This window comes from Pezoporus occidentalis, unplaced genomic scaffold (assembly GCF_034315485.1).
Source record: "Pezoporus occidentalis ecotype Australia unplaced genomic scaffold, CSIRO_AGI_Poc_V1 ctg193, whole genome shotgun sequence".
NCBI lineage: Eukaryota > Metazoa > Chordata > Aves > Psittaciformes > Psittacidae > Pezoporus > Pezoporus occidentalis.
The window spans coordinates 1,085,570-1,111,810 of NW_026913782.1; the positions used below are offsets into that span (position 1 = coordinate 1,085,570).

At 42.2% G+C, this 26,241-nt stretch overlaps 1 protein-coding gene across 1 annotated transcript; it reads left to right on the forward strand.

Moving 5' to 3' along the window:
* The first annotated feature begins 8 nt into the window (after nucleotides 1-8).
* On the forward strand, nucleotides 9-24,628 carry PIK3R4 (phosphoinositide-3-kinase regulatory subunit 4). The gene is made up of 19 exons (XM_062617208.1): nucleotides 9-841; nucleotides 2,057-2,190; nucleotides 2,365-2,947; nucleotides 5,187-5,321; nucleotides 7,228-7,449; nucleotides 9,892-10,065; nucleotides 11,226-11,371; nucleotides 13,462-13,665; nucleotides 13,882-14,083; nucleotides 14,633-14,832; nucleotides 15,736-15,946; nucleotides 16,875-17,040; nucleotides 17,774-17,938; nucleotides 19,805-20,016; nucleotides 20,291-20,422; nucleotides 21,400-21,500; nucleotides 22,557-22,645; nucleotides 23,044-23,152; nucleotides 24,005-24,628. The coding sequence occupies exons 1-19, from the start codon at nucleotides 112-114 to the stop codon at nucleotides 24,173-24,175; spliced, it is 4,086 nt and encodes a 1,361-aa protein (XP_062473192.1). The 5' UTR covers nucleotides 9-111; the 3' UTR covers nucleotides 24,176-24,628.
* The last annotated feature ends 1,613 nt before the right edge of the window (nucleotides 24,629-26,241 follow it).

Here is a 26,241-nt window from a genome sequence, read left to right on the forward strand (position 1 = left end):
GGGGGAGCGGGGCTGCGCTGTGCGGGGCAGCGGAGGGAGGTCCGTGCGGAACCCGCGCCGTGTTGTTGCGCAGGCAGCGGCGGGAGAGCCGCGGTGCGGTGCGGTGCCGCCATGGGGAACCAGCTGGCTGGCATCGCCCCCTCGCAGATCCTGTCGGTGGACAGCTACTTCTCGGACATCCACGACTTCGAGTACGACAAGAGCCTAGGGAGCACCCGCTTCTTCAAGGTCGCCCGAGCCAAGCACCGGGAGGGGCTGGTGGTCGTGAAGGTGTTTGCCATCCAGGACCCGACCTTACCCCTGACGAGCTACAAGCAGGAGCTGGAGGAGCTGAAGATAAGGCTACACTCGGCACAGAACTGCCTTCCCTTCCAGAAGGCCACCCTGTCCGAGAAGGCTGCAATGCTCTTTAGGCAGTACGTGCGGGACAACCTTTACGATCGCATCAGTACTCGCCCGTTCCTGAACAACATTGAGAAGAGGTGGATTGCTTTCCAGATCCTCACTGCTGTGGACCAAGCGCACAGATCTGGAGTCCGCCACGGGGACATTAAAACAGAGAACATAATGGTAACCAGCTGGAACTGGGTTCTTCTAACTGATTTTGCCAGTTTTAAACCAACTTATCTCCCTGAGGACAATCCTGCCGACTTCAATTACTTCTTTGACACGTCAAGGAGGAGGACGTGTTACATCGCTCCCGAGCGCTTCGTCGATGGCAGTATGTTTGCCACGGAGCTGGAAAACATGCGGGACCCTTCAACTCCTTTGGTGGACTTGGCAAATAGCAATCAGCGAACGAGAGGGGAGTTAAAACGTGCAATGGATATCTTTTCTGCAGGTACTTGGAGCCATCAGGAGGGACCAGCCTGGTGTTTATGAGTGTGTCAGGGTGCAGACCCAACCCCAAACCTTTCATTCACAAAGTACACAATACAGTAAGCTACATAACTTCAGTGCATCACCATGGTATCTAAGAAGGGAAATCACAAACTGTCCTATTATGGTTCAGCTCTGCCCTGGGAAAGAGATGGTTCTGCAAGGCACAGACCATCACCACCCTGTGGCTGAGGTTACAGGGATGCATAGTGTATGCCTCATGGGACCCAGGAGGAGGTTAGTCAGTGGTTCACCTAAGGTCTAGCTGGCTGGGGGTTGAGCCAGCTTTCAGTTTGGCAATGCTGGCTTTAGAAGTCCCTTCTCATTTCATTGTCCCCCCCAGGCAGGAAGTTGGATAACTCCATAAGCTCCTGCCATACTCTTGCTCACAAATACTTGCTACAGTCAGACTGCGGGGGTCTGCTTTGAGTCTTGGACTTGTCTTGAGCAGTTAGCCACAAGTTTGGTTGGGTTTTCTGTTTGTGTTTTGTTTTGTTTTTCTTAAAGTGTTTGAAAATCTGAATTTAAAGGTAATGGTTTCTTCATTTTGCAAGCTGCTCTCATGGCTGAACTTACAGGGCACTCCACTGATAAGATGCTGACTTTTGGGAGCAAACTGCAGGCATGGGACCTGAATAGAACATGGTTAATGTACATGATGGGGGGGGCTGTGTTTGGAAGTCATGTTGTTTCTCATTGGGCATATAAGCTTGTGTGAGTGAATATATGCTGTGTCTCAGCATCACTGTGGAAGCAGAGGTTGTTTCTTTACCTTCTGTTAAAGGACGGTGTAGTTTTGACCTACTGCCCGATCTGTGCTGAATTACTGGTGCTGTTCTGCCACGTGACAGTGATGTAGGTTCCTTTTCTGGTGGGGTGTTTTCCAGCTGGCAGGTGGCTGAAGGCACTGCCCCATGTTTCCTGATTGCAAACTGCTCTGCTGTTGGCATGTTTGAAGTAAAATACTTTGGAGATATTTCAGGGACCAAGCGTGATAAACAGTTTTTAGAGCTTGAGATGTTACCTCCTTTCCACAATCTAGCAACTCATTTGCCTTATTTTTAATCGAGCTAAGAGTCACGTAGTGTTTATTCTTATCTGCACATAGAAAGCAAAACTAAAGTGTTTATAATCCTCTGGCATCTTTGACTTTTTGGGGTTTTGTTTTGTTCCCCAGGCTGCGTGATAGCTGAACTCTTCACAGAAGGTGTACCCTTGTTTGATTTATCTCAGCTTTTGGCTTACAGAAATGGCCTCTTTTCCCCTGATCAAGTCCTAAACAAGATTGAAGACCGCAGTATCAAAGAACTGGTAAGTTTGGACTACAGCTTTAGATTTATTTCTGTGGTCTCTTTGTAGCTTTTCCACCTACTCTGGCGACAAACCACTTACTGCTTGGGTTTGGGTTTTGCTTCATTTTGTATTACAAATGTTTAAACCTTTAATCTTTCTCTCCCATTCTCTCCTACTCCTGCCTATCTCAAGGTCACTCAGATGGTCCATCGTGAGCCAGATAAACGTTTAGCAGCTGAAGATTATTTGAAACAGCAACGTAACAATGCATTTCCTGAAATATTTTACACTTTCCTTCAGCCTTACATGGCCCAGTTTGCCAAGGAAACGTTTGTGTCAGCAGATGAGCGCATATTGGTCATACGTAAAGATCTGGACAACATCGTTCACAATCTCTGTGGGCATGATCGCACAGAGAAAGCCGAGGGAGAGACAAAAGAGAATGGGCTGGTTATTCTAGTGTCTGTGATAACCTCCTGTTTACAGACTCTCAAATACTGCGACTCCAAACTGGCTGCTTTGGAGCTGATTCTTCATTTAGCACCAAGATTAAGCGTAGAGATTCTTCTGGATCGTATTACTCCTTATCTGTTACATTTCAGCAACGACTCTGTGCCCAGGGTGAGGGCAGAATCCGTGAGGACACTAACTAAAGTTCTTGCTCTTGTCAAAGAGGTGCCACGCAATGACATTAACATCTACCCAGAATACATTCTGCCGGGTATTGCACACTTGGCCCAGGATGAAGCCACCATCGTCAGACTTGCATATGCTGGTAAGAGGAAATCCAGTCAAAACTCCTAATCTTCAGCTTTTCTGTCTGTCCTTAACTGTTTTCTCCTCTGCTCAAAATCATCACATAGCTTGCTGGTTTTGGTTCAGTAAATCTCCCCGGAAGTCTCAGAAATGACTGCAGGTAAAGACAGCTGTACTCACTTAAGGTTGGTGGCAGCAGCTAAATGATTAATGAGTTGAACACTTAGCAGGTGAGTTTCCAGTGTAGAAGTGCACCCAAACTAAGTAATTGCATTTTAAATAGTTGACACAATGTGTTTGCTCTCTGATAGATGAGTAAAAGTTTTTGTTGTGGGTTGTTTTTTTTAATTAACATTTAGTCTTCACTGTAGTTTTGCACATAAAAGCAACTTGCAGAGTGTGTACATGTGCTTTGGGCTAGGGCCTGGATAGAGCACGCAGTAGGTATGCCTACAGATAAGGAAAGGGGGAGAATTTAGGGAAGCAGCCCTGGCTTTATTCCCTCGATTAGCAAGAGCATAATGAAGAAGTCTTTATGGGGCTAATTATGTGAACAGGGCTTTCTGAGCTTGCCCAGCCTTTGCTGCTTTTATTAGTTAATCTCAGTTGACATTTCATTAGCTCACATTGTTTGCTTAGAGTGGCCTGATTGAACTGAATAAATATGAAATTAACTTAGATCATCTGTGTGTTACTATGCTTCAGAGTTATTTTCCCACAAAAAGAAATTTGATATTCAGGGGCTGAAATTACAGTATCTGCTATGTAATAGACTGGCTTACACTGTAGCAGATGCTTTCTTCGTACATTACTCGGATATGAGTTCTGCCTGGTTTAGAAAGAAGCCCTACAGTTATGCCCATATTTATTATTTATCATGTACCTCTATCTGCTATGACTAGCATATTTTTAAGTGTGTTGCTTTGTTGTTTGGTTGAGTTTTTTCGTTTTGCTTTGGTTTGGGGTTTTTTTCCCCCCCAAAAAAACATAAATGCAGAATCCAGTTGAAAAAGTCTCAGGTGATTTTTTTCTTCTGTTTACTAAGCTGATAAAACTAATTATTACAGACAGTGTATGGTTAATGAATAGGACTGCTTGCTTCTGATCACCTTGATCTTCCACATTTAGGTCTTTATGAAAGAACCATGTTTTCATGTCTCACTTTTATTTGTAGATTTAAAAAAAAAATCTTCTAAAATTATAGTATATTCATAATGAATTTTTAAATTAAGTAAGATCAGGCTGAAGTTGTTGAATAAACTGAAATGGAGGAAACAAAATGCAGTCTCCTTTATGCAAGTGCAAAAAGGGTGCAGGTCTCAGTACCCATAGACTCCAGTTGCATCTGTTTACGCAGAGAATTCTCTCTGTGTTCAGTGGTTTGACTTTGACTTTATTTTCAAACCAAGAGCAGCTACAGTATTATCTGAACTTTGAAAAGGCTGTTTGAACTGTAGATGGTCAGGGCTGATTAAGTTGCCTTAATTTTAAATAGCTTTTAAGAAAGCAATTTAAATTTCAAATATATATATATATATGTTTAAAGGTAGCCTAATACTTGAGTTAACTTGTATTCCTATAGGACACTTCTTGGAAGTGCTCAGGCTGGTGACTTGATCTGGGCTGTGGTCAGGCTCCATTGGCGTGCTGCTGTTGTCTTGACCAGCACTCAGAACGGCTGCTTAAGTAGGACTTCTATCTCAGTGAGATTATTCCTGTGCCAGCACTGGCCTGACCCATATAATATAACCTGAGTTGCTTCAGCAGATCCCCAACAGTGCAGAACAGTGCCAAATCATACAGAGGTATGGGGACAAATGTTTTAAAACCAGAATCCAGCCCTCAAGGGTAACCCTTAGGATGTGTATCCTGGCATGGTGTTTTGTTGTTGCTCTTTTGTTGCAGTCTACCACATGGGCATTTTAATTAAGTTAATTGGCCTTTAAATTCTATCAAGTTATTTAGTCATGAGCCTGAGATTAGGTGGCATTTAGGGCTAGTTCTAGAAGACTGAAGTTAATCCCTGTTACACTTGTTATCCTTTCCACTTGTTTACATGACAAAAGTACTGTGTAATTTGAAGTACTTGGCAGTTTTGCTGGAGTCAGGGTTGACCAAAGCCTGTTGTGTAATTCCAATCCCATTTGCCCATCATGACCAGTACTGTCAGTGGTTATGATCTCACGTCAGGAGGATCGCCAGACTGGTGTAAATTGGCAAAGGAGGACAATTCTTAACCAAACTGTTTTGCTTTGCAGAAAACATAGCATTGTTGGCAGAAACGGCTCTGAGATTTCTGGAGTTAGTACAGCTGAAAAATCTAAATATGGAAAATGAACCAAGTGGTGAAGAGATGGATGAAACATCTCACCCTAATGATAACTATGACACAGGTAATGTCACTTCTACTTACCTTACCTGCTTATAATAGCAAATAATGGGCTAAAGTTCCTAGTTAGCACTGATCTTCCTCACATCTTAAAAGTTTAGCCTTCCTATTACACGGGGAGAATGCTCTGTCTTGACCAGTGTCAAAGCACGTGTTATACAGTTTCATGCAGAAAAAGACACCTCTGTTCTGAACATTGTGCCAGACAAAAACCTATATAACTGAGCACATTTTTCTTCTCCAGAAGTTCTCAAGGTATTTGTGATGCTGGCTGCCTGGTTGCCTATCCAGCTTTACTCATTTACTCCCATAAACAAGTCAGCTGCAAAAACATGGCTGTATTCCAAATACTGCTTCCCTTGAAATGGCAAGCAGTGTTAGCTTTCAAAAACCTGTCAAATTCTGGCACAGTCATAGTACTGTATTTTGCAGTCATTCTTCCCTTTCTGTTCTTATGCCTGGCAATTCCTGTCTCTCTTTTTGTGTGAAGGTGCTGAATGTATGGATGCCATTGGGCAGTATCACTGCTATCTGTGCTACTCTGTGTCACAGAGAATGAGTTAAAATCCTAAGGATGGCTTTTCTTTTTCTTTCCCTTGGAAAGGAGAGATGTTAGTAAGTGACCTGGGTGTCAGCTGCAGTGCCATTTAGTGGTGCATGGTTTTCCAGAACAATGCTGGGTCAGTCTTCTGGGAAGAATTGGTGGTTTAAAAGTTGTCATTTATCTTTTGGGTTAAGTAGATCAGTCTGTGACTATTTGTAATTGGTAAACATGCCACACATATTCCACCTGGTAGAGCAAAAGGCATGTTTCAATTGTTTCTTAACTAGTTGCAGGATGATAATTTATAAAAGAAACCCCAAAACACACAAATCCTACCAAAACCAAATGTAAAAGAATCCCCTTCAAGTTCTTCACATAAGGCACAGGATGCTCAGAATTGCTGAGGAGTTAGAGAGGAAGACCCATCATGCAGGCTGTGTTTTTAAGAAATATTGTCCCCTATCCCTCAAAACATGCCAGACATGAAAGAAGTAACCCAAGGAAGAAAGAAGTTTGGATGCTTCTATTTGCTTTACCCTTTTAGAAACCAAGCATGAGAAATTTAAACCCAGAAGGCAACTCTTACAGCAGAACAGAGAGAGAGTCCTGATAAAAAGCAAATCAGCTGATCATCTGACTGCAGGCAAATGGTAATCACCCCTGCAAAGCTGGGACAACCGTGTGTTTGAGGACCTCCTTGTGCAGCTGCCAGTAATAGCCAGTGCATTAACAGTTACGGGTTTTCCATGTAATAGAAATATTTCCTTAGTTGCATCATGGAGTAGAAGCGATGGGCAAGGTCATCTTCACATTTTTCATTGCTATTGGTAGGGTCACTGCTGATATTTAATGAAATTGGAAGTTCTCTCTTTTTCAAGTGTTGTTTATTCCTCTCTGTATCCTTAATGAAGCCAATCTATTTACCTAACTCAAAATATACTCTTGATCTGTTATCAGTTCACGAATTTCGAAGCTGATAGGTAAGCATATCACACCAGAATTGCCTTGAAGCTTTTTGTTGACTGTTGTAACATTATCACTGACTCATTCTGATGCTTCTTCACGTCTGCATTTCACCTATATATATCTACACCGAGCTGGATCATCTTAGTTGAAGTTACAATGATTTTAGAATATATTGATCTGGGAAGAATGTCTTACGTTTCTATCCTTTCTTGCTTTGCCACCACCTCGTGCTTAGTCTGAGGTCTTTGGGGAGCCACTTGTTGAAATTGTTGAGGTTCTCTGGTGTTGTCCCATCTTGCTGAGTCGGGTGTTTTTCAGTGTAATTCCTTTAGCAGCAGGTAGTGGACGTGCACGTATTGTTTCTCTCCAACCCAAATGCTCACCCTGTTGTCTCATGCAGAGTTGCAAGCCTTGCATGAAATGGTCCAGCAGAAAGTTGTGACGTTGCTAAGTGACCCGGAGAATATTGTGAAACAAACACTGATGGAAAATGGAATAACACGTCTCTGTGTCTTTTTTGGGCGTCAGAAAGCCAATGATGTTCTTCTGTCTCATATGATCACTTTCTTAAACGATAAGAATGACTGGCATCTTCGAGGGGCTTTCTTTGACAGTATTGTTGGTAAGTGTTTGGTTTCAGCCAAACCAAACGGGGAGATAATAATGTCAATTAATTTTTGCATACTGAAAACAATAGTCACACAGAAGTCCTCTCTTAGGAAGATTACTACAGTTTATAGGAAAATGCTGAATTGTTGGGTGTAAATGTTTCTTCAGGGAGCAAAGATAAATATCTGAACTAAAAGAAAAATGTATTTATTTTAATACAAGTGAGACTGAGGCATTTAAGTCTGGGTGAGATTAACATAAAATAAACTTTAAATGCTGAGGGGTGTTTTGGGTTTGGGTTTCTTTTTTTGACTTTGCTGTTTTTTTTCCTGAGTCTTTATTAAAGCCACTAAAGCAAAAACTGAATTATGACAAGTAAATACAAAGACTTCTGCAAGCTGTCTTGTAGATGCATCACTTCACATGTGTGCATGGTCCCAGTAACTTCAGTTGACCTGTTCATATGATGAAAACTATGCGTTGTTGCAGGCTTAAACTATAATTGAATTTTTTTTCAGTGCCTTAAAACCTCACTTAAAGAGTCCTGTGAGCTCAGAGAACTTAACAATTCTAAAGTCTTACCAGTGATGACATCAGGTGTTAAGTATCTGTAATATTCTGTGCATGTTGGAAACTGTTCCATCTTACTGTTGCTCAGAGTCACTCCTCAGGATTTGTGGGTCAAGAAAACTTTCCCATTGCAGTACCTGGGAGGAGAAATGATATGTCAGGTGCATGGCAAGAAAAATGAGCATGTTCAGACTTCAGGAAGGGCCACTGTGGTAGGCATACATTCCATGATGACTGGAAGCCACAAAATGCTGTGCTGGCAAAACCTGCCAAGATGTGATGCTAGTAACTTGTCAGAATTTGTTTAGAAGGAGCAGTGGGGTTGCCAAAGCACAGGTCAGTGTCCTGGCTTGCAAAACACATGTAGGGAGATGTGAGACAATTAAGTATAAATGTCAAGACATGTAACCTGTAGTTTTAACTCCTCCTCTCTCAGTATCTGTTCAAAACCTCCACAAAAGGATTCAGGTAAAGTTCAAAAGCTGTATTTTTGTTTTACACTGCTTTACTTAAAGCTTTTGCACATCTTTAAAACTGAGCTCTAATGTGTTTTAAGTGTGTGCAGGCACTGCTGCCTGTGCCTGTGGGCAGATGCCCTTCTCTAGCAAGTGCCACCAAGGGGATTTCTTACTTGTGCTATTTCTCCCTTCTTCCTCTCTTCCTTGTAGCAACGGGTTGCAAAGCTCAGAATTAAGACATGAGCAAATATATGGATTATTACCTTTTTAGAGTAAAAGTGATAAAGTCATTTTATGTTTAATCTTGATTCTGATGGGAAGATTTAGAGTTTTCTGGTAGTTATCAATCCCAAGTAACTGGACTTGAAGCAGAGGCAGAGGCAGTTATGGTCTGTGCTGAGTACCACATATAACAATAGCATCAATAAGCTTGAGCTATCCATGAAAATCTTTATTCTTGAGAACAATCAGAGGACTTGCCCAGTTGTTTGTGGTAAGGGACGTTAGCTTGATGGATATAAAGCTAGAGGAAAGAGGAGAAATCCAATAAGGTCCATCTTCCTGACTGTTGCCAGAGATCAGTTATTATAGATGGATTATCTAATCCAAACAAGCAGTTCCAGATGGCAGTTTCCTGTGGCCAGTGCCTGGTTTTCACATGGGAAAGGAAGAATAGGAAGGTAGTTTATCTTACTGGGATGCAGTTGATACATTTTTGTCCAGCAGCTTCGAAGGAATTACTTTCATTTTGCTTTTGATCTTGGCTTCTTTCTAAGATTTTGAATTATATTTTAGAATCAGATTTATTTTTGAAACTAGGGCCAAGATGGCTTCCTGTTGGCAAATAGTTTGAGAGTATTTAACTAAATGGCAAATCTCAGAGCCCGTTCAGGCTGGAAGATTTTGAGAAGATCGTTCTAAAATTCCCTTTTTGACTCTTTCTTTTGTGGCTAAATGAATGTCTGTGCTTGTAGACTTCCCTTACTGATAATCAGTCCAGTATCCAGTTCAGACTTTTCAAGAATCTGAATGATACAACCACTGCTAAGTTAAAAAGGCAAAATCCTGCTAACAGAACCATTCATTGTTGCTTACTTGTCACTTCCATGTACAAATGCAGGCGCAGCACCCCTTAGGAGCCCTGCTGGTTTTGCCTTGCTGTTGCAGACTTCTTCTGCTGGCCAGCTGTGTGCTGACAGCTATGCCTGGCATCTGGATGGACCTCTGCAGGCACAGGGATCTGCTTTTATCAAGCAGTTTTCAGAATGTTGGTCTAACTTTGAATGGAAAGAAGCTTCTTTTTTTTCCCTAATGACTAATAATCTATTTTGAGACGTCTCTATGGGACAGCTATTTTAATCTCTGGTGAGGGAGAAGTGGCAAGGAAGTGCTACTTTGGATATTTATGTTTTCGTTTTATGTTTCAGGTGTTGCTGCTTATGTTGGCTGGCAAAGCTCATCAATACTGAAACCTCTGCTTCAACAAGGTCTCAGTGATGCTGAAGAATTTGTCATTTATAAAGCCCTCAATGCTCTCACTTGCATGTGCCAGCTGGGGCTCTTGCAAAAGCCCCATATTTATGAGTTTGCTTGTGATATCGGTGAGTTGGAGCACTGGAGAATACATTAGGAAATATGTTAGGAAAAGAAATCTTAGTGTTACAAGATTAGTAGAAATCTTAGTATTACATAAAGCTTCACTGTCAGCTTAGCTGTCCAATATACATACCTATAGTACTGGTTTAGAATCTACACAAAACTGTGTGAATGAGCTATTGCTAGTCAGGGCATGTGAGTGCTCAGAACTCTTAAAATATTAATTTTGGTGAAGAAATTAGAAGCAGCTTCTCTGATTTTTATATAGGACAGCCTAAACAATATTTAGTCCAAAAGCTTTCTGCTTTAAGATCTTTCCTGTTTTTCGTTACAACCTCCTATAAAGAAAAACTCCTGGTTACTTCTGGAAGTTGATCAGGCACATAACTTGCAAACTCTTAGCCATCAGCCTTTGGGGAAGGGGGAAATCCAGTCCTTCAGACAGTAAATGATCCTTTCTCATCCTATTTCTAGCACCATAAAAACTCATTTAGCTCAATAGAACCTTGAATAGAGTTGGTCTCCTTCCTTATCAGACTTACAAGTTTAATTTAGATGTGCCCAAGATTTACCAGATATTTGTGGACAAGAAAATACCAACTGATCTTTTGAGATGTTGTCTGCTTCTTCCTAATGTTATGGCTTTTCAAATGCCATAACATTATGGGGCAGATGATCTGTGACTGTATCTTGTGGCTAGATACAGTCCTTTGATTACAACTTCTTAGAACCTACATAGAGATACATGAGATAGATTTCTGAGTCTGATAATGTTACAGTATAAGTCGTGACTATTCAAGGCAGAGAGGGGGAGAAGGAAAGAATAAAGATTTACTTATCCATAGTAGCCCAGAATAAGGTTGAGACCTATTTTTGGATTAGTCTCCTTTGAAAATCTGGAGTTGACAACAAGGGATTGAAATGAATAAATAGGAAAAATATGCTTTTGGGCAACAGCAAGGAAGCTGAGCAGCATGGACACAGTGAAGTCCATGAAATAGTTTTCTCAGTATGAGTGTTTTAATCTTGGTGCTCTGAAGGAAGGTTCAGTTTCGGGATAATCCTAGGGGAAGGAAATGACATTGCAGGCTGTCATATACAAGATGATTCCCTCTTTTTAATATGAATGATATATTTTAACAGCCTATTACCTTTTCTTTTTTAGCACCTTTCCTGTGTCATCCTAATCTTTGGATATGTTATGGTGCAGTTGGATTTATCACTGTGGTAGCACAGTATTTGAATATTGCTGATGTCTACTGCAAGCTAATGCCATACCTCCATCCCTTTATCACACAACCGATAATACAGGTAATAATTCAAATGCTATTAAAGTGAATATATCTTGGCTAGTCATAACTCTTAAGTCTGTCTTGGGCATAGTCCTGGCCAAGGTTAGTTAAAGTCTGTCTTGGGCATAGTCCTGGCCAAGGTTAGTTAGGGCTTTTTTCAAGCAAGGTTAGAGGCAGTAGTTTTGGAGCTCAGCTGGCAGATATTGCCAGAATGGCCATTGCCTTTCACGTTTGAAAGGCCATTGTCTCAAATTTGTTGCAAGCTGCAGAACATTTTACAAAGCCTGAAGTCAACAGATACATCTTTGGTTCGAGCCCTTCTCTGCCTTGTTTACAATCAAACTCTTGCAATATTGTGCTAGTTTATAGGAGGCTAAAAGTCATGAAAAGATGGCTGCGAAACAAATGTTTCTGTGTTTTCTGCTTTCATCTTCAAGACCAAGTATTCCAGCCCTGCCCCACTAGCACATTTGACTGTGGGCCTGACCCTCTGAAAACATGGGCAGCCTGTTAGGCAGCGATTACCAAGCTTGTGACTTCAGCAGTGCTACTGCAAAGGGCAAGGACAGAATGTTCAGCATAAATGAGTTAAGTAATTTCATAACAGCACATGTTTAGGAATGACCTGCATGATGCTGGTAACATATTCATATTTGTATCCTATTGCATATAACTTTAGGATCTCTAGAATGCATTTCGCAGGTGTTTAAATAAGAAACAGATGCAGTACTTAAATACATGATGCACTTTTCAGCATAACATTTTCTCGTAAGCCAGGCAGGTGGTAACTTCACTAAAAGAATTCTTTTTCCTCGTTTACATCTCCCTAGACACCTTGTGCAGTGTTTTGGGCATTGATTGATAAATTTCTGTCTTGTTCACTTCCTGCTTTGTTTTAGTATGTAAGTCTTTACTATGCCACACTAAACATAGTAAGCAAGTAGGGGGTAGTATTGAGTTGAATCATAGTCCTCCCTTTGGACTCATTTTGAAGTTGTTGTTCATGTAGATGGTCAGCTATGAGATGTGTGTTATAGGAATGCAGTCTTCTGACACTGATGCGAAGAAACAATTGCAATCCCAACCCCATCATCTCCCATTAATTATTTTGAGTATTCCAACCTTTGTACAAGCATTTATGTCATCATTTTGGGCCTAATTAGCTTTAGCCGTTTAAATGTGGGACTGTAACTGGGAAACTATTTCATGGATATGGCTTGCCTTCCCCCTGCCATCTTAAGACCTATTCTTGAAACGGCAAAGATGGGGTACTAAAAAGTATAAACTCAAAGGAATGTTGGGGCTGCAAGTAATATGGATTGTGTGCAAGATTTTGTTTGTTCAGACACATTCTATGGACACAAACAGACACTGATTTGCCACCTGGGAGGATAGAAACTTGTTTGGGTTTTTTGTTTCAACAGTAATGAACAATCTTTAGTAGTAAGGAACTGCCCTAGTTAATGATTCTAAATTATGCCCTAACTCATCAGTTTCTTATGATTGTTTATTAATGTCCCAGTAAGCTTTTGAATATTACTTAATTACACGCTTGTGCATCCTTATTCCTTTGTATACATAGAAGGAAACCTGGTAATCTGACTGACACAGGGGAGAAGCTTTTCTAGTTGGCATTTTTACAGCGTAAATAGGCCAAAGAAAGTTTGAAATATGTACTTGTAGCAGAATTTTTAGTGCCATCTAGCAATACCAAGTTACCATTCTGAGACTGCTGGGAGAAGAGGGAAAGAGAATGGAGAAAACTGGATGTGACCAACATGGATCTTACTTTCAGGAAAGAAGTTGAGTCTAGATTATTTACACAACGATGTGCAATGATTTTGAAGTCCTGCATGATTTTTTCTTACTGTAAGTTTGAAACCATCTTTCCAGGACTGAGCTGGAAGCATGAGTTTTAGAACATGCATTCAGGGGAAGAGATTAATTTTTGTATCATGCTTGCAACTGTCTAGTTACTGACTTTCACGGTAGGAGAAAAAAATGCAAACACTGTAGACATGAGGTGACAGTGTTTGCTGCTAGATTTCCTCATGTTTATGTGGATATCATCCTCCTCCACATTGACTGATCTCTCTTTGTGAATTGCAGATAGATAAAGAAATAGTCCTGCTAAGTGTACTTAAAGAGCCTGTCAGCCGTTCCATATTTGATTATGTCTTAAGATCAAAGGATATCACAAGCCTCTTCCGACACCTTCATATGCGTCAGAAGAAGAGGAATGGTGTTCTCCCTGACTGCCCACCCCCAGAGGACCCTGCCATTGCACAGCTTTTGAAGAAGCTTCTTTCACAAGTAATGTTTTTTCATTGCATACTTCAAAAGTCAGGCTTGAGACACTTGGGCTCTGGATGTCTCCACAGACCCAAACCTTGCCATTGCAGCTGTGAGGGACTTTCAGGCTGAGGTTCTGATCCTGCAGTGTGCTCTCTCCTTCCATTTCTGAGCCAGAAATTAATGCTACTGCTTCTTACATCCTTATTTTAAATAATATTTTCTCTTATTTTGCAGGGGATGACTGAGGAGGAAGAAGACAAACTGTTAGCACTGAAAGACTTTATGTTCAAGTCTAATAAAGCTAAAGCAAATATAGTGGATCAGAGCTATCTGCATGACAGCAGTCAGAAAGGGGTGATTGACTTGTCAGCTCTGGGAATAACTGGGAGACAAGTGGATCTTGTTAAAACAAAGCAGGAGCCTGATGACAAGCGTGGTTGGTATATTTTGTGGTCTATATAAAGTACAGCCTTTCTTTCAGGGTCAGAGAAATTAAGTCTTTAATTTACTCAGCAAGTGTTCTCAGTAATTCAGCCTACATAATTATCACCATCCTTACTGGGTTTGCAATAAGAAAATTACTGCTGCTATTTGAAATGTGAGGTGGTGAAAGACTGGCATGTTTTGCACCTGAGATTTAAATTACTTTGCATTTGCAGTAGTAGTATGCACCATTTGTTTATCAGGTTGTGACAACCAGGGCTCTAGTGGCCCATGCTAACAGTGTAAATTATAAAGGTTACATTTCTGTGCTCTCTGTTTTCTCTCAGGAAGCATTGAGCTCTAACATATATCTGTGTCAGCTGATTTAACCTAGCAGTAGGGGCTTCCCTATATAAAAAGTGATAAACAGGCCTATAAACATTGGACTTGCATGTAGTCTGAAAGTATTGACCAGCCTGAGTGAATGTTGTCATGATAATGTTTGGATTTTGGGGTTTTATTCTCTTCTTCCACCTCCTCCCTCTCTCCTAACTGTTTGTAGCTAGAAAACATGTAAAGCAAGACTCAAATGTAAATGAAGAATGGAAAAGCATGTTTGGGTCCCTGGAACCACCAAACATCTCCCAGCCCATATCCAAAGGACATGGGCAAACAACTGATCCTGAAGCCATCCAGGCTGGGAAGCCACTTCGTTCAGAGTCCTCAGCTGGCATTTGTACCACTTTATCATCCTCTCCACAGGTATTACTGAAAAACACTGTCTTCACGTCTTAAAGTGATTCAACTGTTTTAAAACCAAGTGGGATGTGGCATTTTTGTTTGTTTGGAGGTTATTAGACACTGGTCATGGTATTCTGTGGTGTCTTCTCTAGTGCAGTAGCTGACTTTCAAGTTCTGCAAGTAGGAATTGAGTGTAGGACAGAAGTAAGTTTAGTCACTTGAAAAGCTTCACTGACAAGTAGATGCTTTGCAAGAAGGGATGGGGCTTTGTGAATTAGTCAGTCATTAGGTAAGCTGTTCTAGCAGGTAAAACTTTCCCTCAAATTGCATGCCCTGATACGTGTTGTGAGGAAGAGATGTCATGATTTTAACTTGGAACCGGTGTATCACATCACAGCTGCATTTAGGCATCCCATACGTGTAATACTTGGTACTGACTACAGAAAGATGAGCTGGAAGTCCTGCAGGCTGTGGAGGCATCTGAATGCTGTTTCCTGTTTGGTTTCTAGTTGGAGATTAATTTCTAGCTTTAAAGGAGTGTCCACTCCGAACTAAGGGGGAAACACTTCACACTTTTCTTTTTAAAGCCCAATATAAAGAAATAATTGTCTGTCTTGAGAGCTATAACTGCTTCTGTAATCACATAAGAGGTGTGCATGGCACAGCTTCTGCAAATAGAATACAGAACAGACTAGGCAAACAAGGTAGAGTAAGTGAATGGTTAAGCTTTTCTATAAATAATAATTCTCACTATTTTAAATTGTTTTCATGGAACATGAATTCTTTAATGCTAGTTTATTGCTAGTTGGTTCAATTTAAAAGAAAAAGCTTTTTCCATTTCAATGTGACCCAGTAATCTTAAGAGCAAGATCTATCTCTGTGTAGAATATAAGGGTTATATTTTGAAGTACTTACCTCTTACAGGCATCTGATGGGGTGGTTGTTCAGCCCAGGAAACCGACTATGCAGGCTCTGAGCAGTACAGCATCCCCGTCTGCACACCAGTTACGCATCACCACTTGCAAAACAGAACTTCAGCAGCTAATCCAGCAGAAGCGAGAGCAGTGTAATGCAGAGAGGCTTGCCAAACAGATGATGGAGAATGCTGAGTGGGAGAGCAAGCCCCCACCTCCAGGTAAATCACAGGCCACCAAGGTGGCTATACAAAAGAATATGTATATATAATATACATGTTTTTATATATGTATTATATATAGTATATATAACATCATCATCGTAAGGAAAAATGTGTAAAATGAGGAAAAGGGGAAATTATTAGATTAGGGAATTTGTCTACTGTGCAAAACACCCATTTGGGTGAAAGAGATCATGGAATGTAGAGCTTTACCTTGCAGAAGCTGACCCAAGCCACTGGTCTGAAGCCCAGGTTGCATGCTCTGTTCAAGTGAGTTTTCTGCTTGCAGCCATCCTGCAGCAGCCTCCTCTTGGTTTGGACAAGGGGAGAAGCACTGTGTTGGGAAGTGAGAAGTGTATTTTGCCTGGGGTAGCTGAAGATTTTTGGCCATCCTGTGAATATTGTAACCTCTTGGCCAGGTTTTCTTACCAAGTGACACATGTACTGGGGTGGGCTGTTAGAGCTGCCCTTCTTTACAAAGAAGCCTGTCCCCACTAGCAGTGTGACAGTGACACAGTGCCCAGCCACCAAAGAGTATGTTCTCTCACACAAATGTGTGTTCTCGTACTACGTTGTTGCATTATTGTTTCTTCTTGTTCCTCCCCTGAAGAAACACCCAGGTTTTGCTGATTAGGGCTCTATCAGCCACTGTGGGAGAAAAAAATACAGTTTTAAATCACAGCCATCTTCCTATGTCCACAACTTAAATTCCGAAGCTCCAAATCCCTCTCCAGCATCCTTGTAGGCCCCTTCAGACACTGGAAGCTGCTCTGGGGTCTCCATGCAGCTTCTCTTCTCCAGGCTGAACAGCCCCAGCTTTCTGAGCCTGGCTTCATATATCCTGATACAGCTATTGGTAGATGGGATCAGGGAGATTTTCGTGTTCCTAATTAGACACCAAATTCCATGGGTTTGTTTCTCCCTGTAGGATGGCGTCCCAAAGGATTGTTGGTAGCTCATCTTCATGAGCACAAATCTGCAGTGAACCGTATTCGAGTCTCTGATGAACACTCCATTTTTGCCACTTGCTCAAATGATGGCACAGTGAAAGTCTGGAACAGCCAAAAAATGGAAGGAAAAACCACTACAACCAGGTAGCTTTAACACTCGTGGGGTTTGGGGACTGCTGTTTTAGGAGTGCAAAATAAAGCAGAGCTGGAAGCAATATGAATCACTTGTGAGTGTGCTGGAGATACCGATAATGAAATATACTGATGTTCTTTTTGACATGCAGCTATAAAATACTAGGTTTCAATTAGTTAATGAAAAAAAAAACACTAGGAAATGCAGTTGTAGCTGTGGTAATTATGGGCTTTCTTACCTCATTTCTGTACATACATAAATATATTCTGGTGCTGCCATTTAAAGCCATCTGAGGTTTTTTTGAACAAATTAGCTTTATGCTTAACTGTCTCATCCACTGATACTTGATGCAGGAAAGCTGTATTGCTGGTTGAAGCACAGGTGGTATGGTGTGCTGCTTTGATACAGCCCTAGGATAGACTTTTACTGTTAGGCAGATGTGTGCTTCTGCACCTGGAGACTCCTAACCTAGAGGGTTAAAGATGGAGAGTTAAGCTTGCAGAGGCAGCACAGGCTATGTTGCTTTCTTATTTTGAAACACTTAGAAAATGTTATATAAAAAGTGTTATTTTCACATGGAAAGTGTTACTACATTACCAGAATGTAATGGTTCACTGAAAATAATGAACCATTGGTTTTAAGTAGGTGTTTGAGAGAAATATTTTTTTTTAAGTGCCACCAAAAAATGCCTTTTTTTATCCTTCTCCCCCCCCCCCCCCCCTTCTCTCTTTCTGTACTGTTTAGATCAATTTTGACGTACTCTAGGATTGGAGGACACGTAAAAACACTTACATTCTGCCAAGGATCCCATTACCTGGCTATAGCTTCAGATAATGGTGCCATCCAGCTTCTTGGTATTGAATCTTCAAAGCTCCCTAAATCTCCGAAAATTCATCCAATACAAAGCAGGTATGTACCTGAGAAGTTAAATCTCACTGCAGAGCTCAAGCTGTTACTATATTCCTCGATTAGATCCCTTGATTTGCTCGAGGCTTCCTGCTGTCTGAGGCCCAGGCTGTACTGGAAGGCTGTAATCCATGATCATGGATTCATACTGCTCCATACAGAAGTGTTGATAGGAAATCGTGCAGGGCTGAGAATTCGTAGCTGTAGGTTATTGGTGCCTCCTGTGTCACTGGACTTACTATGAGCCTAAAACAATCAGTCCTCAAGTTCTTTTATTTATGCACTGGGATTGGTAGTTTCTTGCCTCCTCTGTTGCTATATTAATACTTATATAGTGATTTTGGAGGTTCTTTTACAGGTCATTAGATAAATGTTTACAAATGTACAACATGTGGTTTGGCCTCAGATTTTTTTCTCCCAGGCTTTTAATGTGAGTAAGGTGGCAAAGATATGGGGGATGGGATACCAAGTAGAGGGAGGAGTCTTTGGGGATGGTTTAGTTCTTTCTTACCTCTCTGCGTTTGAGCAGTTTTTGAGTATTTGGCAGTGATTCAACAGCTTAGTCTTCCGTATTGATGAGGGACATGTCCAGGCCCCAGCAAATCTAGCAGTCATCTCAAAGACTTCTTTTGTCCAAAGTAAAAGGCGTCTTAAATATCCTCTCCTATTTGGGATTAAGTACAGAAATTAAATAAGCCAAATACAATGGAGGTGGAAACTACAAACCATATTTTCCCTTTTGGTATACACTGTATTTCTGCCTGAGGAAAGTGTCCATTTGCAGTCAGTAAGTGATTGATGGCAGTATAACGTGAACAGGGATGTTCCTGCCTGTAAACTCTGGGTAGATGAATATCTGATAAACATGGAGCATGAATTTTACAGAATCACAGACTGGTTTGGGTTAGAAGGGACCTTAAAGCGGGACACCTTCCACTAGAGCAGGTTGTTCCAAGCCCCATCCAACCTGGCCTTGAACATTGCCAGGGATGGGGCAGCCACAGCTTCTCTGGGCACCCTGTTCAGTGTCTCACCACCCTCTTAGTAAAGAGTTTCTTCTTAATGTCTAATCTATATCTACCCTCTTTCAGTTTAAAACCATTCCCCCTTGTCTTATCATTACATGCCCTTGTAAAAAGTCCTTTTCCAAATTTCTTGTAGGCCTTCTTTAGGCACTGGAAGGCTGCTATAAGATCTCACCAGAGCCTTCTCTTCTGTAGGCTAAACAACTCAAACTCTCTCAGCCTGTCTTCATAGGAGAGGTGCGCCAGCCCACTGATCATCTTCATGGTACTCCTCCTGACTCGCTCCAACAGGTCCCACATTCTTCCTGTGTTGGGAGCCTGAGAGCTGAATGCAGTACTCCAAATGGGGTCTCACAAGAGCAGAGTAGAGGGGCAGGATAACCACTCTCAACCTGCTGGTCGCACTTCTTTTGATGAAGCCCAGTACACAGTTGGCTTTCTGGGTTGCAAGTGCACATTGTCAGGTCATGTTGAGCTTCTCCTAGTCCAGAACCCCAGTCCTTCTCCTTAGGGCTGCTTTCAATGCATTCTCTGCCCATTCTGTAGTTGTACTTGCGATTGCCCTGACCCAGGGGCAGGACTGAGAGACCCAGAGCACGGAGCTGTGTTTATGCTTGCAAAGAGCCGCTGACAGCCTTTTACTAGTCTGTAGAAGGCTCACAGGTCCTATTGGCAGAGAGACTTAAAAGAGCATAAGCATCTGTTGTACTAAAATCACAAATTTGTTTCTGGCAGATGCTTTGAGAAGTGGCATGAAAAGGAAAATGTTCAGCATTAGCTATTGGAAGGAGTCTTGAACTTGGAGTCATACCTATTTCTAAATTCATTTATTCTTTTAATCCAGGTCCTTAGATCTGAAGGATGATGGCTGTGTGGTAGATATGCATCACTTTAATTCAGGAGCCCAGTCAGTACTGGCTTATGGTACAGTTAATGGATCTCTGGTTGGATGGGATTTGCGATCTAGCAGCAATGCTTGGACACTAAAACATGATTTGAAGTTAGGCCTTATAACTTCATTTGCTGTCGACATACACCAATGCTGGCTGTGTATTGGTAAGCCTGTATTTCTTGTTAGCCTTTCCCTCCCCTTCTGGTTTTCTTTTACAGTAACTATAGCTCCTATAGCTCAAATTTTGCTTGATCTCATTTGCCTAGTATATGCTTTTAAGAAACAAGAGGAGAGAAAACCTCCCTGATCTATTTGTGGAAATTGTTCTGACCTTTAATGCTTGAGGCTGAAGTCTATCTCCATAGGAATAGAGCACAAGGAGATGGGCAAACCCCCGTATATTTATGCTTCTGATTATGGCGAGCTTTCTCTCACCAGGAACAAGCAATGGTACCATGGCATGTTGGGACATGAGGTTTCAGTTGCCTATCTCCAGCCATTCTCATCCCTCTAAGGCCCGCATCAGACGTCTGCTCATGCATCCTGTCTATCAGTCCTGGGTAATTGCAGGTAAAGGATGTCTTAAACTTGTCTCAACGTTGCCAGAGGTTGCTTCTGTTTAGTTTCTTCTTCAAGCTCTAGGTGGAGTGATTTTGTTCCCTTGAGGTTTCTCATGAGAGTATACTTGTGTTCACACTTGTATTCTGCCACTGCTCTTCCTGGCTTTTTGAAATTGAAAAAGAGAGAGAGGAAGGAAAAAAAAGAAGTAGTGTTAAGCCATTATGAAAATTACTAACAGCCTTTGCAATTCTCATCTTCTGAGCACTAGAGGGTCACTTCATGTGTGCTGTCTGCCACATCGCTTTTCAAGGACAAAACCATATGAAAGATAGAACCCAAACCTATGGCATACATTGAAGTTGATGGGAATTCTGCCACTGCCTTCAGTGCCTCTGTAGAGCAGAGAATGAAAGGCTGTGTCATTCCAATTCCCACATGAATCTAACGCAGCTGTGTCTTGGGTTAGAGCTTTTGAAAATCTCCCAACATTCCTCATTTGGTGTGCTCACAACTGCATTATTCTCACTGCATGTAGCACTGTTACATACTTTTAAGTGTTTGTGTTGGGAATACATTCTGAAATGGACAAGTAGCTTAAACTAATCCTGCAATAACAAAATTTATGAAGTTGCTGTAAGATGAGAGTAGCTTGAGTTTCATGTTTTTCCTTGTCAAAGAAGGATGAGAAGTTATCTTGGGGGGAAAAAGGAGGTTTCAATACCTTTTTAAAGGGCTGGAGATTAAAGCAGATTTCATTTAAACTCCTGAAATTAGACCCTTTTGGCTGTAGTGAAGCTGCTTCCAAGTGGTAAATGGAAAAAAAACATGTGCATGGCTTTAGTGCTAGAATAACAGTAACACAAATGCTGCCGAGAGCAAGGTGAGAGTGCTTCTATGTTTTATCCTCTATGTCATGTCAGTAGAATGGGTAGTGAGAGCCAGCCAACCTGGTTTATATTTTTGCATTGGCAATATCTTTCCTGTAGCTGTTCAAGGCAATAATGAAGTCTCCATGTGGGATATGGAAACTGGTGATCGACGTTTCACTTTGTGGGCCAGCAGTGCACCTCCTCTTTCAGAACTGCAGGTCTGGTTTCCTTCTTTTCCAGTTTCAGTTGTGTAGCCAGGGCTAGAACAATCTCAGACTCCGTGCTGTGCATCAGCACAGTTATGTGTTTCCATGGCTGAGGCAGTTTGGCACCTGAACTTGCCCTAGGATTTATTTTGGCATCGTAATTGTTTTGTGTCAAAATCAAATTCCCTTTGTAAAACAGCAGTGTAACCTGAACCTTCACTGGTATCTTCTGCTGTGTGTGGAGCGTACTTGTAACACTCACTTGCTATATCCAGTCATGTCCTTAGAAAACCAGGAAGCCTGTCAAACCCGTGAAGATCAGGGCAAAGCCAAAACTCATGGTGTGGCATTGTACTTACTTTTACATGCTATTTCTGGGATTGTGAATGCTTCTGTTAGCATCTGCTCTTTGCACATTCCTTCTGTAATACAATGTCACTACTATACTGAGCTGCTAATTTAAAGCATGAATTTGCCCTTCTTCAAGGACTTAACTGGGGAAGGAGCAATCTGGGATATTTATTGTTCTTAAAACACAAATACATACACAAAATAATTACAGCTGCTTCTAAGCTGGTTTATAGATCTGGAATCTATGTTGGTTAGGTAGATCTGGAATCTACCTAAACTTGAATTTGTACAGGCTATAAAGATTGAAAGTTGAGTTTATTTTGATCATGCCCTTTGCACAGGAAGCTCTATGATTGAAGCTAATTTTCCATTGTATATCCATCCCTTAATGCCATCATACCATAAAAATTGAACGTCCATGTGCTTTTCAGTATCATTTGCCTTCCCATTCTTTTAGAAATAATCTCTTCCATTTGTCATTAAGAATGTAATTTCCAAGATTCCAGACAAGCATTAAATCTGCTGCATTGCTCTCTAAAATGTAGAGAAGCAATTTACCTTAATATATTAAGATGTGGCCCATTGAAGTAACTTGGCATTTGTCAGAAAGATTTGGGAATTGAGTGGATGAACGTGGTAAAGAATGAATTCCCTTTCTGAAGCATGGCAACAGCTATTGGTAATATATTATTTTTATATATCCCTTTTCCCTACTAGCCTTCTCCTCACAGCATCCATGGAATATACTGTAGCCCAGCATCTGGTAATCCCATATTACTGACAGCAGGCTCAGACATGAAAATAAGGTAATAAAACTAGCAACTATTTTGTTTGACACTCTTCCCTCCACCCCTGCTGATGTGCTAAATTTTGCCAAGTATTGCCTAAGTAAGCTCTGAGAAGTCAAAACAATATTGCTGAAGATGTGTTCATTTAGTAAGCATCAGTAAACAGAGAGAATTGTTCTCAGCAAAAGTAGTGCAAAACTTGGTGCTTCTCTGAAACATGTGTACCCTTCTGTAAAGTTCTTGATAGACTGCATTGGCAATATAAATCATGTGTAAGCTTGATATGAATGTTGGTATCTACGCACACTCTTTTCTACTGTGTAGAAGGGAAACAACATTTGTACCAGCTTTTAAACAGCTATATTAATATGATAAAATTGAACATCTCATCTTAATTTTTGTTTCTTTGTATTTAGGTTTTGGGATCTTGCCTACCCTGAGAGATCATATGTTGTTGCTGGAAGTTCTAATTGCCCATCTGTTTCCTACTACAGGAAGATAATTGAGGGCACGGAGGTGGTTCAGGTATTTTGCTTTGTTTGACAGACATCTATTCTCCTTGCCTTTTGGATGGCCCAATGGGTCATGTTAATTACATGGTAGCTTTAATTATAATTATGTTACTTTTATCTTTTACGGATGGTGTTGGTCTTGTGTTTTCAGGCACCAGAGTTACATGTTTCTTTTGGCTATTGAAATCTAGTGTTTTAACACTTTTGACTTTGATCAGTCTTTGGGATGTCTCTTGTGTAGGATTCAGCAAGTGTGAGATGCACTGGCCCCAAAATGATATGGTAGCAGAACTTTGTGGGTTTTATTACACACCTGAAAGTGACTTTTGGAACTGACAGTATTGCTAGTTATTGAATAAGCACTGTGTTTTGTTCCAGTTCAGTTGAATTAATGCTACATCAAAGGTGACTGGAAGAAAAGTCAGTGAGGGTCTGCCTGTGCACTATGATATTTTAGTGCTGCTTCATCTGAAGTTCTTGAATAATTACATTCATTCTATTGAACCAGTTTTATAAAACCTCTGAGGAGATGTATGTGTCGCTGTAGCTTCTTTTTCCCCTATAGGAATATCAAATCTTAGAAGTAAGTGTAATTGAAATAAATATGAGGAAAAAAAAATTATCCCTAGTTACAGCTGTAATGTCAGTCCAGATTAAGAATTAGGTTGTGTGTGATGAAAAGAAGTGAATCAAGGAGTAATAATAAGAAAACTCTCCAAGGGTGGGAGTTTTTGTGTTCAAGTATTTGGTTTGGTTTAAGAGTTTTTTGGTCTTTTCACACTGAGGACCTAGTATGTGTGGCAGTTCCCCCTTGCAACAGCTCACCCTTCTGTAAATAATATTTCTCACTTTGTTTTTTGTATAGGAAATTCAAAACAAACAAAAACTGGGGCCCACTGATGAGACCCCTCGGAAAGGTCCAGAGTCTCTCCCAGTTGGACATCATGATATTATCACAGATATTGCAACTTTCCAGACTACGCAAGGGTTTATAGTAACTGCATCAAGGGATGGAATCGTTAAAGTGTGGAAATAGAGGTTGCACTAATATATAGTATGTAAATATTTGTAATAAAGAAATTGTGTTATAATAAAGTTTTCAAGGACTGTTTCCAGGTCATGGAATAGAATGGTCTTTAAAGACTGCAAAGGTGATGATAAAATTGGTTATCTGTATTTTACCACCCTGTTAGCACTTCTTAATCACTTCTTTTAATAAAGATGTTTTGTATCTATACCATTTCCACAAAATGCCAGTCTGTGAAGAAATCGTTTAGCCTGGGTTTGACTACATTGCTCTTTAAGAATCTTTTCAGAAGACGATTTAAAGATGTCCCACATTATACATTCTTAAAGGTTCTAAAAGCAAAGAGCTGACAGAAGTACTTCAGTGTCTGACTGCTATGTTCAGTCTGAGAAATGAAACAAGAACCAGTGCACTAATGTACCTGTACATTCTAATAACTATAATAAAATCCACTTGAGCTTCCCTCTTTGGTACTTGGGTTTTTTATAACCTCTACAGTGTCTTTGGTCTCAGCTGCCAGTGCCATTGGGCTGCTAACTGTAGTTTGAGATCAGCTAAACCTTGTGTCCGATCCTTGCCCCCCGCTGTCACCTCACTCCTGCCACTTGCCCTTGCCTTGCTCCCACAGCCCTGTGCCTTCCCCTTGCTCTTACCGCTGCTGTGCCCTCCCTCGCTCCCACTGCCCTGTGCCCTCACCTGATCCCACCACTCCATGCCCTCATCTTGCTCCCACCACCCCGTGCCCTCGCCTCACTCCTGTTGTCCTGTGCCCTCACTTCGCTCTCCCCACTACTGTGCCCTCGCCTGCTCCCACTGCCCCATGCCCTCACATCGCTCCCGCTGCCTCGTGACCTTGTCTTGTTCCCACTGCTTTTTGTCCTGTCCTCACTCCGGCCACCCTGTACCCTCACCTCACTCCCGCCCTTTGCCTCGCTCCCACAGCCCTGTGCCCTCACCTGATCCCGCCACTCCATGCCCTTGTCTCGCTCCCACCGCTCTTTGCCCTCTCCTCGCTCTTACCATCCCGTGCCCTCACCTCACTCCCGCCCTTTGTCCTTGCGTCGCTCCCACTGCTCTGTGCTCTTGCCTTGCTCCCACTGCTCTGTCATCTCCTTGCTCCCACCACCCTGTGCCGACCTCGCTCCCACTGCCCTGTGCCCTCACCTGATCCCCCCACTCCATGCCCTCGTCTCGCTCCCACCGCTCTTTGCCCTCACCTCCCTCCCGCCCTTTGCCCTTGCGTCGCTTCCACTGCTCTGTCATCTCCTTGCTCCCGCCACCCTGTGCCGACCTCACTCCCACAGCCCTGTGCCCTCACCTGATCCCACCACTCCATGCCCTTGTCTCGCTCCCACCGCTCTTTGCCCTCTCCTCGCTCTTACCATCCCGTGCCCTTGCCTCACTCCTGTTGTCCTGTGCCCTCACTTTGCTCTCCCCGCTACTGTGCCCTCACCTGCTCCCGCTGTCCCGTGACCTTGTCTTGTTCCCACTGCTTTTTGTCCTGTCCTCACTCCGGCCACCCTGTACCCTCACCTCACTCCCGCCCTTTGCCTCGCTCCCACAGCCCTGTGCCCTCACCTGATCCCGCCACTCCATGCCCTCATCTCGCTCCCACCGCTCTTTGCCCTCTCCTCGCTCCTACCATCCCGTGCCCTCACCTCACTCTCGCCCTTTGTCCTTGCGTCGCTCCCACTGCTCTGTGCTCTTGCCTTGCTCCCACTGCTCTGTCATCTCCTTGCTCCCACCACCCTGTGCCGACGCTCCCACAGCCCTGTGCCCCACTGCCCTGTGCCCTCCCAAAGCTCTTTGCCCTCTGATCCCCTACCACTCTCACTGCCCTTTGCCTCGCTCCCACAGCCCTGTGCCCTCACCTGATCCCCCCACTCCATGCCCTCGTCTCGCTCCCACTGCTCTTTGCCCTCTCCTCGTTCCTACCATCCCGTGCCCTCACCTCACTCCCGCCCGTTGCCCTTGCCTTGCTCCCACAACGCTGTGCCCTCCTCTCCCTCCCGCTGCCCCGTTCCCTCACCTGATCCCACCACCCTGTGCCCTCTCTTCGCTCCTACCACTCCATG